At 45.7% G+C, this 12,472-nt stretch overlaps 1 protein-coding gene across 1 annotated transcript; it reads right to left on the bottom strand.

Moving 5' to 3' along the window:
• Positions 1-591: 591 nt before the first annotated feature.
• Positions 592-12,046, bottom strand: SAP30L (SAP30 like). The gene is made up of 4 exons (XM_036391537.2): positions 11,657-12,046; positions 9,776-9,898; positions 8,056-8,154; positions 592-6,156 (listed from the first exon to the last, which is right to left on the bottom strand). The coding sequence occupies exons 1-4, from the start codon at positions 11,840-11,842 to the stop codon at positions 6,028-6,030; spliced, it is 537 nt and encodes a 178-aa protein (XP_036247430.1). The 5' UTR covers positions 11,843-12,046; the 3' UTR covers positions 592-6,027.
• Positions 12,047-12,472: the final 426 nt, after the last annotated feature.

Here is a 12,472-nt window from a genome sequence, read left to right as displayed (position 1 = left end):
CCCACCTTGTCAGCTGGGCATGCAGCTTTGACTCTGCACAACAGGAACTGTAAATCATGCATGAAACAAAGCCAAGGATGTGCCTGAGAAAGGAGCAGAAGCACAGGGCTGAACTAGACATAAAGAAGATTCAATAGGAAACATGAATCAAATGAGAAGCTGCACTTGACAGACTCCTCATGATACAGGAGGGGAGGAATTCCTATCACAGAAACACTCCCCAAAATGCAGGGGCACGTGGCTCTTCAACAGCCTCTATATTTCTTGCAAGTTGTATTTTTGTATTTGTATTTCTCGCAAATTGTATTTTTGTTGCATTCAAAAGACTCCATGAACTGCACCTGTGCAACCTACCTGGGTTTGTCAGAAAATATCCCATCACCTGAGATTTGTACTGCAGGCTTGGCATTCCCACTGAGCAGTGCCACTCTCTGCTCCATGTCTGCAGTGTTTTCAGCCCTGAGAGGTGGGTGGGAAAAGGCAGTGAATCTGAGAAGCCTGGCACAAAACATCCACACAAAGCAGAACTCCCCTGGCTCTGGAACCATCAGTGCTGAGGGCAGAAAGGCAAACAAGGGAATGTGGGCCTGGTTGCTAGATAGATCATTTATTAAAGTGAAATTCAGAATTTTATCTTTGTCAGACAGTACAGAGTTAAAGTCTCATACACAGTGGAAGCAGGACATTTCCTACACCTCAGAGAAATGAGTTCTACAGTTTTTGCTATAAGTTACTAAGTTGCTTTAACAATACACAGCTATATTACATAGTTAAAAATACAAGGTGTCCAAAACATTTGGCATAAGATCAGCACAACACATGGAGGCCAGAAACAGAAGAGGGAACACAGTTTTCTCTCCCAGTAAGCCTGCCAAAAGACTCCAAACCATTCTGCAAGTTACCTGCTACCCACCTCCCCTGCAGCAGCTGTGGAGCAGAGGTGTGGGTAGGACAGGAGTAAAGCCAGCCCTGGTAAGGCTCAGGTGAGCCAGAGGCTCCTGGAGCCTGCTGATGCACAGGATGGCCTGCAGAGCAGCTTGCAAGGGAAATTCAGGTTTAAAGCAGGAGCCTCCCCCTCTCCCCACACTTTGTTCAAGCATTTAGTTCATCCCAACCAGCTGTGTTCACAAGCAAGTCAAAAACAGGAGACCAGGGATAGCTGTGAAAAGTGCAAGGAGTATTTTACATCCTAACAGTTCATTTACACTCTGAAAGTGGAAAATGAGAACCCCCTAACTTGATAAGCTAGACATGATTAAAGGGCATCAGTGACACGAGGAGTGAGGCATCAATAACATTCCTTCACCTTTGGGACTCTTCTGTCCTTCCTCTGGGCAGCACAAGGACTCCTTTTGGAAGGGAGGCCACCTTGTATTACCCACGTTTCTAAACTGTAGAGACAAAGTGACTCTAGTGCTCCAGGCAGTCCAGGGATCTGCAAACTTAAACAAAGAGTCCCTCAGCAGACCCCTCCTCTCCCCTCCAACTGCAGTTCCTGCTGAAGATCTCCCATTGGTATTTACATTTGGCTCAACCAAAAGATGTAAAGTGCACAGCTCACCCTCCTCCCCCTCTCATAAAACATCCATCACAAGAGCTGACACAGAACAAATCTCCCTCCACGCTGCTGCTGCTGTGGAAGTGTGTTTTGTTCAGTCTCCCTGTGGGCCATGTCCTGCTCTATCCTCCCTGTGCCATCATGACCCACGTGAAAACTCCCATTTACTGTAGATTATTTCAGCTCTTGTGTTCAAAGCTTCTCTGAACCCAGCTTGCACTTTTGGCTCACTTGAAATGCTAGGCTTGACATGTTCTGGTCAATTTTTGCACCCTGGGGTATCTAGTGGTTTACAGCCACATTTCTAAGGAAAACTGGGACACCAGAATACTGGAGAGAAGTGGTACAAAGCTCTGCTTTTCTCAGGCTGAGCATCTAAAGTGCCTGGCAAAAGAAACATTACTTTTTACTGCAATTGTTTACTTCAGGTTGATATACAGTAATCTTTCAGATTATGACATTTTGGAAACTGCATTCTAACAGAGCCTCCTTGGATGTGTTTGCACTTTTCAGCCATCAGGCTGCTACTGACTCGAGTCTTTGCATGCTTCCAACTCCCCTGAGTTGAGCTCAAGCCAATAACTACCAGCAATGATTTCTTCTTCTTCCCTTGAAGTGAGCAGAGGGTCAGCATACAGGATGAAATTAACCCCAGAAGAGATGTTTCTGCATTATTTGGATTGCATACTAATGGCTTTGGATCTATTCAGAACTCTAATTAAGTTAATGGAACTCTGCAATGAGAATTGAGCTAGGCTATGGAATTGCATTAGGCTATATAATGGCTGGAGACCTTCAGAGACAATTCCTCTGCCCCAGGGTGAATGTCACCTATGCAGGCTTGTAGGAAATAAGCTTCCACTATTATAAATAGAAAATGACATCTGGTCATCTTCCATGCCCCCAAGGCTTGTGCTCCATGGTTCAAAGCTAGACAGAATTTAAGGCCCATCTGTGAAAAGCAAAATGCAAAAAAAAAATATCATACCAGCCAAAGCGATTTGGGTCTTACACCTTTCCAACAAGTCCCATCTAAAAGTGCTGAGAAAATGTCCCACCTCATGGCTTCACAAGTGTGAGGTTCAAACACATTTAATCTGACATTTAAAATAAAAAGTTGGAAAGTCTTTTTTTTTTTTGTTTTTACTTGGCATGCAGCATAAGGAGTCGAACACACAGCACGGTATCGTACACGACAATTGCATTGTTGCGTTTTCTGGTTATTAGACACTAAATGCTTTTCAAGAATCACAGGCACCCTGAACATGGATATTGCTACTGAATTGACATGTGGTTTCAGTTCATAGCATGGGAGCCAGCAAGTGGCTGACCCTTCCAACAAGACCATCAGCTTTCTGTTGCTCAAGGTGTTTTGCTCTAGCTAAGTTGAGAACAAGGTAATAAGGCATTTGCAAGGGGTTTATAAGGCCATGGGGTCTGACAGCCAAAGATTCTTCTGTTTCTTTGGTGTCTTGCCTCCAAGCTTTCCACCTTATAAACAACTGCTAATGGCTGGTAAACATCTCTTCATCATCACACTTCACTAAGAATTTTTTTTTTTTTCAAAAAAGTAGAATTGCTTTAGAAGTGAAACCAACAAGGATCACGTTTAACATCAATTGACTATTTCAGGAAAAAAAGAAAAGAAAAGTTTCCGGGATACCACCTCGGCACAAAAGCATTCCAGTGAATACACCTGAACAGATGGAACCTGCCACCATATTTCCTTGAAAAGAATCATTTTGCTGCTGGCTACTAAAACACCCCAACAGATTTATTTACTCTTAAAAATAAAACAAAATAAAATACAACCACAAAAAGAAAAGTAAATCCCAAACAAACTACATTTTTACAGTTTTGGTCTAGAATCACAGAATCACAGAATCAATTAGGTTGGAAAAGACCTCTGAGATCATCGAGTCCAACCTATGACCAAACACCACCGTGTCCATTAGACCATGGCACCAAGTGCCAGTCTTTCCTTAAACACCTCCAGGGACAGTGACTCCACCACCTCCCTGGGAAGCCCATTCCCACATTTAATCACCCTTTCTGTGAAGAAATTCCTCCAAATGTCCAACCTCAGCTATCCTGGTGCAGCTTGAGGCAATTTCCCCTTGTCCTGTCCCTGGCTGCCTGGGAGAAGAGGCCAACCCCCACCTGGCTCCACCCTCCTGTCAGGGAGTTGTAGGGAATGAGAAGGTGCCCCCTGAACCTCCTCTCCCTCAGCTATTCCTCACAGGACCTGGGCTCCAGATCCTTCACCAGCTTTGTTTCCCTTCTCTGGACCTGCTCCAGCACCTCAATGTCCTTCCTGAATTGAGGAGACCAGAATTGAACACAGCACTCGAGGTGTGGCCTCACCAGTGACCAGTGGAGGGAAGAATCACTATGAGGCATAATCCTCTCAACTCAGAAACTCCTTTTCCCTTGGTAGCATCCTCTGATTACATGAGCACTTTGAAGGTTAACATGCAGTCAGAGAATGTACCCTTCTAACCATCTGTCCTGAATGAGACAAGCCAGATCGTGTTGACTGATGTGGGAACTACTCCACCCTTTCAATAAGGAAAGGATCAGCACAAATAGGAAATTTTTAAACATTCATGAAATACTGACACAAGACATTCTCTCCTCATTCCTTGAACCTCTCTCTTGTATGATGTTCTCAAAATCCATACAGAATTGAACAAGGAAATGCTGAAATAATCACACTCCCCAGATGTCACAAATGGGACATGTACCATAACAGAGTATTTCTGCCTATGACACAGGACTTAAGACATGTTGAAGTTTGTTGAACATGTTTTTGGAGTATTAGCAAACAATTCAGAGTGATGTGACCAACTTGCTTTAAACTGCGACTTCAATTTTAAAGAGACCCTGGGAGAGCTTTAACAAGAGCTTCACTAAGTGAACCCTTCATGCCTTACAAAACACAATGCAGTACTAAGCTGGGACCATGACCAGTGTGTTCAGCTCTTAAACAAAGCTTCATCCAGTTTTGAAATAATAAAACCTGCCATTTACAAAATGCTAGCTGAAGTTTTCTACTGTTCATTTCGTTGCTTAAGGCTTGTTAAGAATATCCTCTCTATGTGGAGTCTTGGCATCTTGTACCAGAATGGAGACACTGGTCAGGACAGCAAAGAAACAGAGCAGTGCTTTAAATCATGAGATCCCCTGAAGAGAATTTGAGGTCACTGGAGAACAGTCAGTCATGACCAACACTTTTAAAAGCTCCTTTTGCCAAAATAATCATTGTATTATCTGTAAGGGCACCTCGGCTTTAAATAAAATCAGGGTGATCTCCTCCTACGGTGCCCTGCCAGGGAGCACCAGTGTACCACCCTCACTCACACAGCTCTCATGAAAGCACATGTAATGTTCATGAAAGGCAAATGCTTTGATGCTTCTTGCCCATTGCAAAGGGAAATGAAATGAATCATGAAATGCTCCAGTCAGATCACTGCCCTGGTTATGGTGCCTCACCCATAAATCTGCTTTATACTAAACAGAGCCCCTGAATGCACACAGCAGTTTTGTGCCACCTGCTAAAGCTTCAGTATAAAATGCACATCACTTGTGACCAATACTGATCTGACACAGAAATTAAGAGACCGATGTCTCAAGCCATTGTTTTACCTACCATCACTGAAATATGCATAAATCAATTAAATAGCACTTCTACCAACATGATCAGACATAGCAAATAGGTTGTGTTTGCCTTAATACCACATTCGGAGAAATGCAGAAATTTTTAAATGCTTACAGAAAATTTAATTAGTGAGTTCTTAAAAGAAATTAGAAAAGAGACTGCAGAGAGTTGGTTGGCATCTGTGTCGGATGGGGTCAGAAGGAAAAAAAAATGGCAAAAAAACCCCCATCAATTTCAGAATGGTCAAGTAGCGTTCACTGGAGTAGATCTGGTGAGCTGGAGCATTTGTAGAAGTTTGGGACTTGAAGCACTGACTCAAGGCAAGACAGAGCATGTGTAGGTGAGCAGCAAGCTTCAGACAAACTTCTGACCCATGCACCTTGATCATGAATTTTATCTCTGCTGCTCTTCCAGTCCTGTACCAAGACAAACTGCATGGTGGTTTGTGATGCAGCCTGAATTCAGTGAAAAAAATTCCATCTGGCATTTTAATTGCACTGAGATGTAGATTTCCAGAAATGGTTTAAAACACCAAGTTGACAAACTCCACAGTTCTACAGATTTATTTGGTTTCCCCATTATCCTCATTTCTTTATTCCAATATGACTTTGAAATGAGGGGAAGAAGTCTTCGGAAACATGCTGGACACATGTTTTCAAATACTCCTCTTAAGAATGTCTATATTTTTTTCTGTCATCCCGACACTGCATTTAAAAAAATTTACAATATATTTTAACAGTCTTTATAAACCTAAAATGCACAATACCACATGTTCCTTCAAGGTCTCTCTTATTCCAAGCCTTCTTCATCTTCAATCGAGTTGTTTGCTGCCTTCTGATTTCTGGTCCAGCCTGCTCTTGTTGTTCTTCACCATGTAGATGAAATATGCAAGTGTCTCCTTCTCGTTCACTGGAATATTCCTGAAATGACGACTGACAGTCTAGAAGGACAACAGGTAAAGGGACAGAAATGCTGGAATTAAAAACTAGAAATACTCAGAACAGGGTTTCTCTTCACTTTCCAAAAATGATTTTATGGCCACTGAGCGCATTATCCTTTGAGTGAAACATGCACCAATTCCAACTGTCAGTCCTCATTTACCTCCCTCTCTCTTTACAGCTGGAATGTGTGTATGAACACAGCATAGCCTTGCTATGTCAGCAGGATTTGCAGCCAACCTACAAGAGGAATTTGGAAGCCAGAATGTCCTCCTGCCAAAGCAGCACAGCTTCTCCTCAGCAACATTTTGTGCTGAGATTATTTGGCGAGGGAGTTTTCCCTGCACCTCTGTGTTCTGAAGGAGAGTGTCAGAAATGCTGCAGCACCTTGCTGTGTGAACCAGGTGGAGCAAAGTTTCAGCCAAAAACATTTCCTCTGCATTCTTAGGTTTTCACTGAAAGGAACATCAGGGAATGTGCAATGGGAGGGTTAGGGTTTGGTTAGGGCTACCCCTCTCTGACAGTAGTAGAAAACACGTTGGAGCTGGACAAGATCTGCTCCTCACATAGAAGAAACTTTTTTTGGTACCCAACACAGCTCTAGAACAGGATTCTGATGCAGGTTGAGCAATAAGTCACTCCTAGGAGATTTATGGAAGCTTGAGTTTCCCTTACAGTGGGACAGCATGAGGAGTGAAAGAGCCTCAGGCAGCAGTGATTCAAGCATGGGAGCTGGATGAGGATCCAGCAGAGAGTCAAAGCTGCTCAGGCTTCACAGGAAATCTGGGAACTGCGTGACAGCTTTAAGTTAGGTTCCCTTTATTTTCTGCCTGCACAGTAATTGAGCTTTTCTTTCCTCTTGGGTACATTCATGGTAAATTCCTTAAGCAGGCAGTCCTTCATGGCAGGAGGCAGCTGACAGACATGAATTGGTTAGTTAAAATATGACAAATCAGGACTGCTAATGAGGAACAACGCCACCCTACTTTGTTCAACTTACTCCTACATGCCCTACACTGCACATTCTCTATATTCTATATATTCACTCCCTGGATGACTTTGAAAGAAAGACAATGTCTTGCTGACTTTTTTGGTCTGTCAGGTTTTTGTTCTTTAAATCAAAAGTAAAAGCAAACCAGACAGTTTTAGGCAGACAGTTGTGAAAGCCACAACTTACAAAATCAACCTCAGTACTAATCAGTAACTACTGCAGTTTTTTCAAGTTTAGAGAAGATTTTTTCCACAGCATGGCTTCAGATCAAGTCAGGAAAGAGAGCAGAGCAGAATCACAGCAAGCACAACTTGCCCAAATACCAGAGAGATAGAGAGAGTTCTTTCTGAACAAATAGCCCATATGGTGAGAAAGCAGCAGAGGCCCTTAAGAAAAAAGCCTTTCATAACACAGAATTGTCAGGACAAGGGAGGGAAATGAAGACTCTGGATCCATGGACAGTGATGCTGCCTTTAATAATAAGCAATTCCAACAAGTTCAAGTGCCTGTGAGGAAAGAAAAACTAACAGGAGCACTTAGGGAGATGATGAGTGGGTTAAATCTGAGTTTCAGCTGAGCAGCCATCCCCAGATAACACCCAAAAACTGGATCCTCTTTCTGTTCCCTAAAGGGCACCAACTGGGACTATGAAAAAGGTGGGAAAGGAAGCAGAGACAAGCATGTTACTGAAACAGGCTTTGAACAGCCACTGTCTGTGCCTTCCAAGCCTGTCCCAGGTGAAAGCAAGCAGGCAGCTTTCTGCTGGCATCACTCCCTGAAACCTTCCAGTGGGCACCTGGTCCATACCAGTGAGTCCCACAGGTGTGAATGCCCACAAAATCTGCCCTTGAACAGAGGAGATAAAAAGTTTTCTTGTAACAGAGATAACACCACTGCTGTCTTCACTTACTTCTGCAAGCTGAGCCTTGTTGAGTCCAGGCCTAGTCTGCAACTTATAATGTCTCTTGTAACGTCGCAGGGTGTTCACTTGGAGCTGGAACAAGTCAACCTGGAAGTGATAAAGAGAAGAAGAAGGCATGAGCACTGCCTTTAGCTTCTGTGAGTAGTTATTTTATCTAAAAATATCTAAAAATAACTACTTCTTCCTCAACAGGACTTCTCCTTGCTTGCATTCAGAACCACACTGGTTTGTCTTACTGACAAACCTAAGTATATTTTGTATTTGTTAATGCTAAAGGACCAAAATAGCCCCAGGGAAATAGAAATTTTTGTTCTGGTTCACATGCTGTCAACAGAATTGCTGGCCAATTTCTGCTCTCAATTACACCTCTGCAACCTCCAAGCAAAGGGGAACCTTTTGTTCCCACAAGGTTTAAAAAGCTCACACATGAAATAACAATTTAGCAGGCACTGAACAAACGGCTTGTGACATAAAACAGAGTACAGAGATGAAATGAAATTCAAATACTTAAATAGGAAGTGCAGAGTTTAGAAGCAAAGGGGGTGGTGACGAGGTTACAGCAAGGAAGATGAAAAGATGAAGATCATGTGGGAAATGCCAAGTTTCAAAGACAAAAGGAATCTCTGCTGAAAACTGAGAGGGAAATGACATTAAAACTAACATGGTGCAGAGTTCCCAGTTCAGCTGGGTGACGTGCATCCATCAGGCTTCAGTCACCAAATACTCTGTGTGCTCTACAGCACCAACATTTTTAGATGCCAACTGGGTCTTCAGCAATCACCCTGGCAACTACTGCAAAGCTTGAACAGGAAAGTTTTGATGGAGAAGCTTGTAGAATGGAAACATGAGCAGTGATAAAAAAAGGTCAGGTTATCTTAAAATCAACTCCATACCAAAAACTTGCTACTCTTTCAACACCTCCACACAAGAGGTGTGTGCACCAGCTTTGCACCAAGACACAGCTTTCCTGGCAAAATGACTCTTGGTGGCTTTTTTTTTTTTTTCTTTCAGAAATAAACAGCTTTTTGCCAAAAGGGTTGGCATTTCCAGCAGAGGGCTCTGCTTCTCTGAACATCACCTCTGCACAACTTTTGCCATGTCAACAGTACCAGACACATCACTGAAGGAAGTGCAGCACGCAGTGGCACAGAGAAAGGATTATTCTAGAGTTCTCTATCACAGAAAACTTCCCCCAGGCCTATCTCCTGAAAATAAAAATGTGTCACAAACTATTTAAAGGTAGATTAAAATAGTGCTAAAAAATACCATATATGCAAATATCTGGAGCAGCTCAATATCTCTGGGTATCAAATACCCAATCAAAGAGAGTGACCTATTGAATTCTGTAGTATGTTTGCAAAATGATGCATACACAGTAACAAGGAATTATGTTAGGGCATCAGACACCACCAAAAAGAACTTATTTTTAGCCTTAAGAAAAATAGATTAAAATACAATTTTAACTGTATGTACATGAAGTTACCTTATCACAGCTCTTTTTATAGAAAACTTTACATGGGCAAAGAACTCATAGGGGAATGAAGAAAATTAGGACACTACACGTTAGAAAAAATTCTTCCTTGAAAGTGAAATTAACTCCACGGCAGCTTCAATGGCCTTGCAATTTAAAATATAAACATTTTCTGAAAGATGAGAACATCCAAGTGAAACTTCAAGATGCTAAGAAGGGGTAAAGCAGCCCACGAACCTCCGGGACATCCGTGTCGTGCTCAGGAGAGTCACCTCCATCATCGCTCGTCTTCCTCTTCCTCTTGTTCCGAACACTCTGAATGAAGTTCTTGTGGAAATCACAAATGTACAGATGTCTCACCTGAGAACCAGAAGTGGTGAAAAAGCAATCAAAAAAGATACTGTGAAACAGCATCCAACAGCAGCCACTTCAACAGCAGTGTCAGGTGCATCCCTCAAGACTGGCGCGACCGACTGACATCAAGGAATTTCTAATCTTAAATCCCAGCCCTGATATCACACTCTTTATTCAGAGATAACTCACCTTACAAAGACTAAAGGCAAAGAAAACAAAGAACTCAAGCTCCAGCTGAATTGAACCTCTGGAGATAATAAATTTCTTTTTTATGGCTGCATCATATGTCAGAAAAAAAAATGGGTGCTTGTCTGGAGGAAGTGCATTTATTTCAGGACTTACTAGCAGGTAGCTACCAAAAATGTATTCTATTGCATCCTTGTGAATTTTCTGGCTTGAATAGTACAGAAGATTATTAAGGCAAGTGTTTCAAAACCTTGACAAATAAAACTTGGGCTGATCACCTCAATTAAAACAGATCAAATGCAGAATAGCCTCCTTCTTATTGCTTGTTCAGCAATGGAATCTCCCTTTTACCAAATATAATGTCACTAGAGTTAGCAAAACAAAGGACTTCAAATGATCCAAATTATTTGGTACCTATAATACAGGCAAAATATCTTCAGATAACACAGGCACTCTACATCCAAATTCACTCCATGCAGCCTGCTTTACACTTTCCCTTTGTTCTGACTGCATTAGTCTCATTTCCCCTTTTTGTTTCTAAAGCCTGGCATCTGTCAACAAAGACTCATTTCTAAAATGCAAGAAATTACTACGCCACTAGACAAATCTGCTGAGAACTACAACTGGGAGAAATGCTCTGTTTTTTAAGAATATGTTTCAAACTGAGTCACTTTTCCCGTGACACGATGCATTTCGGCTGTGCAGAAGGGACCCAATCAACTGGGGAGCTGCCAAACAGACTGACTCAAAACTTCACCTTTTTTTTTTTTGCTTTTGCTTTGTTTTCAGCGGTTTTGATCTTTACAGATCAGGCGAAAAAAAAGCATACAGAGCTGAACTCCGTTAACGAAGTCACTTCTGAGAAATTCCTCCTGTGATCTGCTCTGCTCTGCCTATTTCTCTGCTGGGCAAATATCCCGTTTGTATCTCGAGCTGACAGCTGTCAATGTCATTAGGCAGCAAACCGGGCTGTTCTGCGTGCGAATAAACCCAGCTAAAGAAGCAGCGCATCTCACCGCCAGCTCGGTCTTTAACCTGCTTCACCACAACACCAATTCTTACCAATTAAAGAAGTAACGTCAGTGCCGCCTGACTGAAGCAGCAAGCACAGCGCTGTTTTCACCTGACAGCAGCAGCCTCTCCAACCCGAGCCCGCAATGAGAACAGCACTCTTGCCTCCGAACACTGACAGCTCTCTCCTTTGCTTCCTCGCACACCAGCCGCCTCCCAAACACTGCGTTTAGTGCTTTAGCTACGTTGAGCTTCAGCAGGCGGGCAGAGCCACAGGGAAAAGCCGGCTCTGCACCCGGGGAACAGCCGGGTCCACCCAGGCACGTCCTTCCCTTTCCCGAGCGCTGTAGCGCTGCGGACGGGCAGACGCGCTCCGGAGGCACCGGGTGTGCCCCGCACAGCCCCGCAGCCCCAGCGCGAACCCCCCCGGCCGCCCGGGAGCTCAACTCGCCGGGCGGATCCGCATCTCCCCGGAGGCACCGCAGTGCGGTGGCGGCTGGGGCCGGCCCAGCCGCCCCTCCGGAGGGCTCGGCAGCGCCCGGCAGCCCCGGCCGAGGCCGCACTCACACTTTTGTCGATGTCCAGCTTCAGCTTCTTCTGCGAGATGCTCTTCTGGATCCTCTTGCTGAAGGACGCGTTGCCGGCGGGGCGCACGCAGCGGTCCCCGTCGTCGATGAGGCAGCAGCTCTGGCCGTAAAAGGGGGCGGCGGGCGGCCCATCCCGGCTGTCCTCCTCGGTGCTGAACCCATTCATCGCCCACCTGCCCGCCCCTCACCCCGCGCGGGGAGCCGACAACCGGGGGACCAACCGGGGGACGAGCCGCCGTCACTACCTCGCCCTCGGGGGGACCCCGCCGCCTCCGCGGGGGCCCCCCACTACGGCAGGGGAGGGGACCCCCCCTCCACCGCCGACGTTCAACGCTGCCCGCGGGGTCGGGCCGGGCCGGGCCCCCCAAGCGCCGCCGCCCGCGGGGAGCCGGGACCGCGCAGCGCTCGCACACACAAAACCGCCTCCCCGGCCGCGGAAGTCCCGCCCCCGGCCCGCAAGCGCGGCTCTGATTGGTCTGCACGACTGGAGGGGCGGGGCGCCCCGCGCCGCTCCGACCGCCGATTGGCTGCAGGAGCTGTCCGTCCGCCGCCACGGCCCGGCCCCCGCAGCCGGAAGGTCGCCGTGAGGGGCGCGCGGAGGGAGCGGCGGCTCGGCCGGCCGGCCCGGCCGCCCGGCGCTGAGGGGAGCCGGCCGCTCCCCGCGCTGCTCGGCAGGTGCCGGGCTGGTTCCGCCCGGAGGAGGCGAGAGGCGTTCCGGCCCCGCCGGCCTGGAGCTTCCCCTGCTGCCGAGACGCGCACGGGACGCCCGCATGCAGCCGCGGGACCGCGGGGTCCT

This window comes from Molothrus ater, chromosome 15 (assembly GCF_012460135.2).
Source record: "Molothrus ater isolate BHLD 08-10-18 breed brown headed cowbird chromosome 15, BPBGC_Mater_1.1, whole genome shotgun sequence".
Lineage (NCBI taxonomy): Eukaryota > Metazoa > Chordata > Aves > Passeriformes > Icteridae > Molothrus > Molothrus ater.
This window is presented reverse-complemented; position numbering and strand designations above follow the sequence as displayed.

Bases quoted from the DNA above. Each gene is read 5' to 3' on its own strand.
- SAP30L (XM_036391537.2), bottom strand. From the start codon at position 11,842: ATGAATGGGTTCAGCACCGAGGAGGACAGCCGGGATGGGCCGCCCGCC. The intron at 9,899-11,656 runs GTGAGTGCGGCC...TCTGGTTCTCAG, and splicing joins AGCTGGACATCGACAAAAGT to GTGAGACATCTGTACATTTG. The intron at 8,155-9,775 runs GTTCGTGGGCTG...TATCACTTCCAG, and splicing joins ACGACACGGATGTCCCGGAG to GTTGACTTGTTCCAGCTCCA.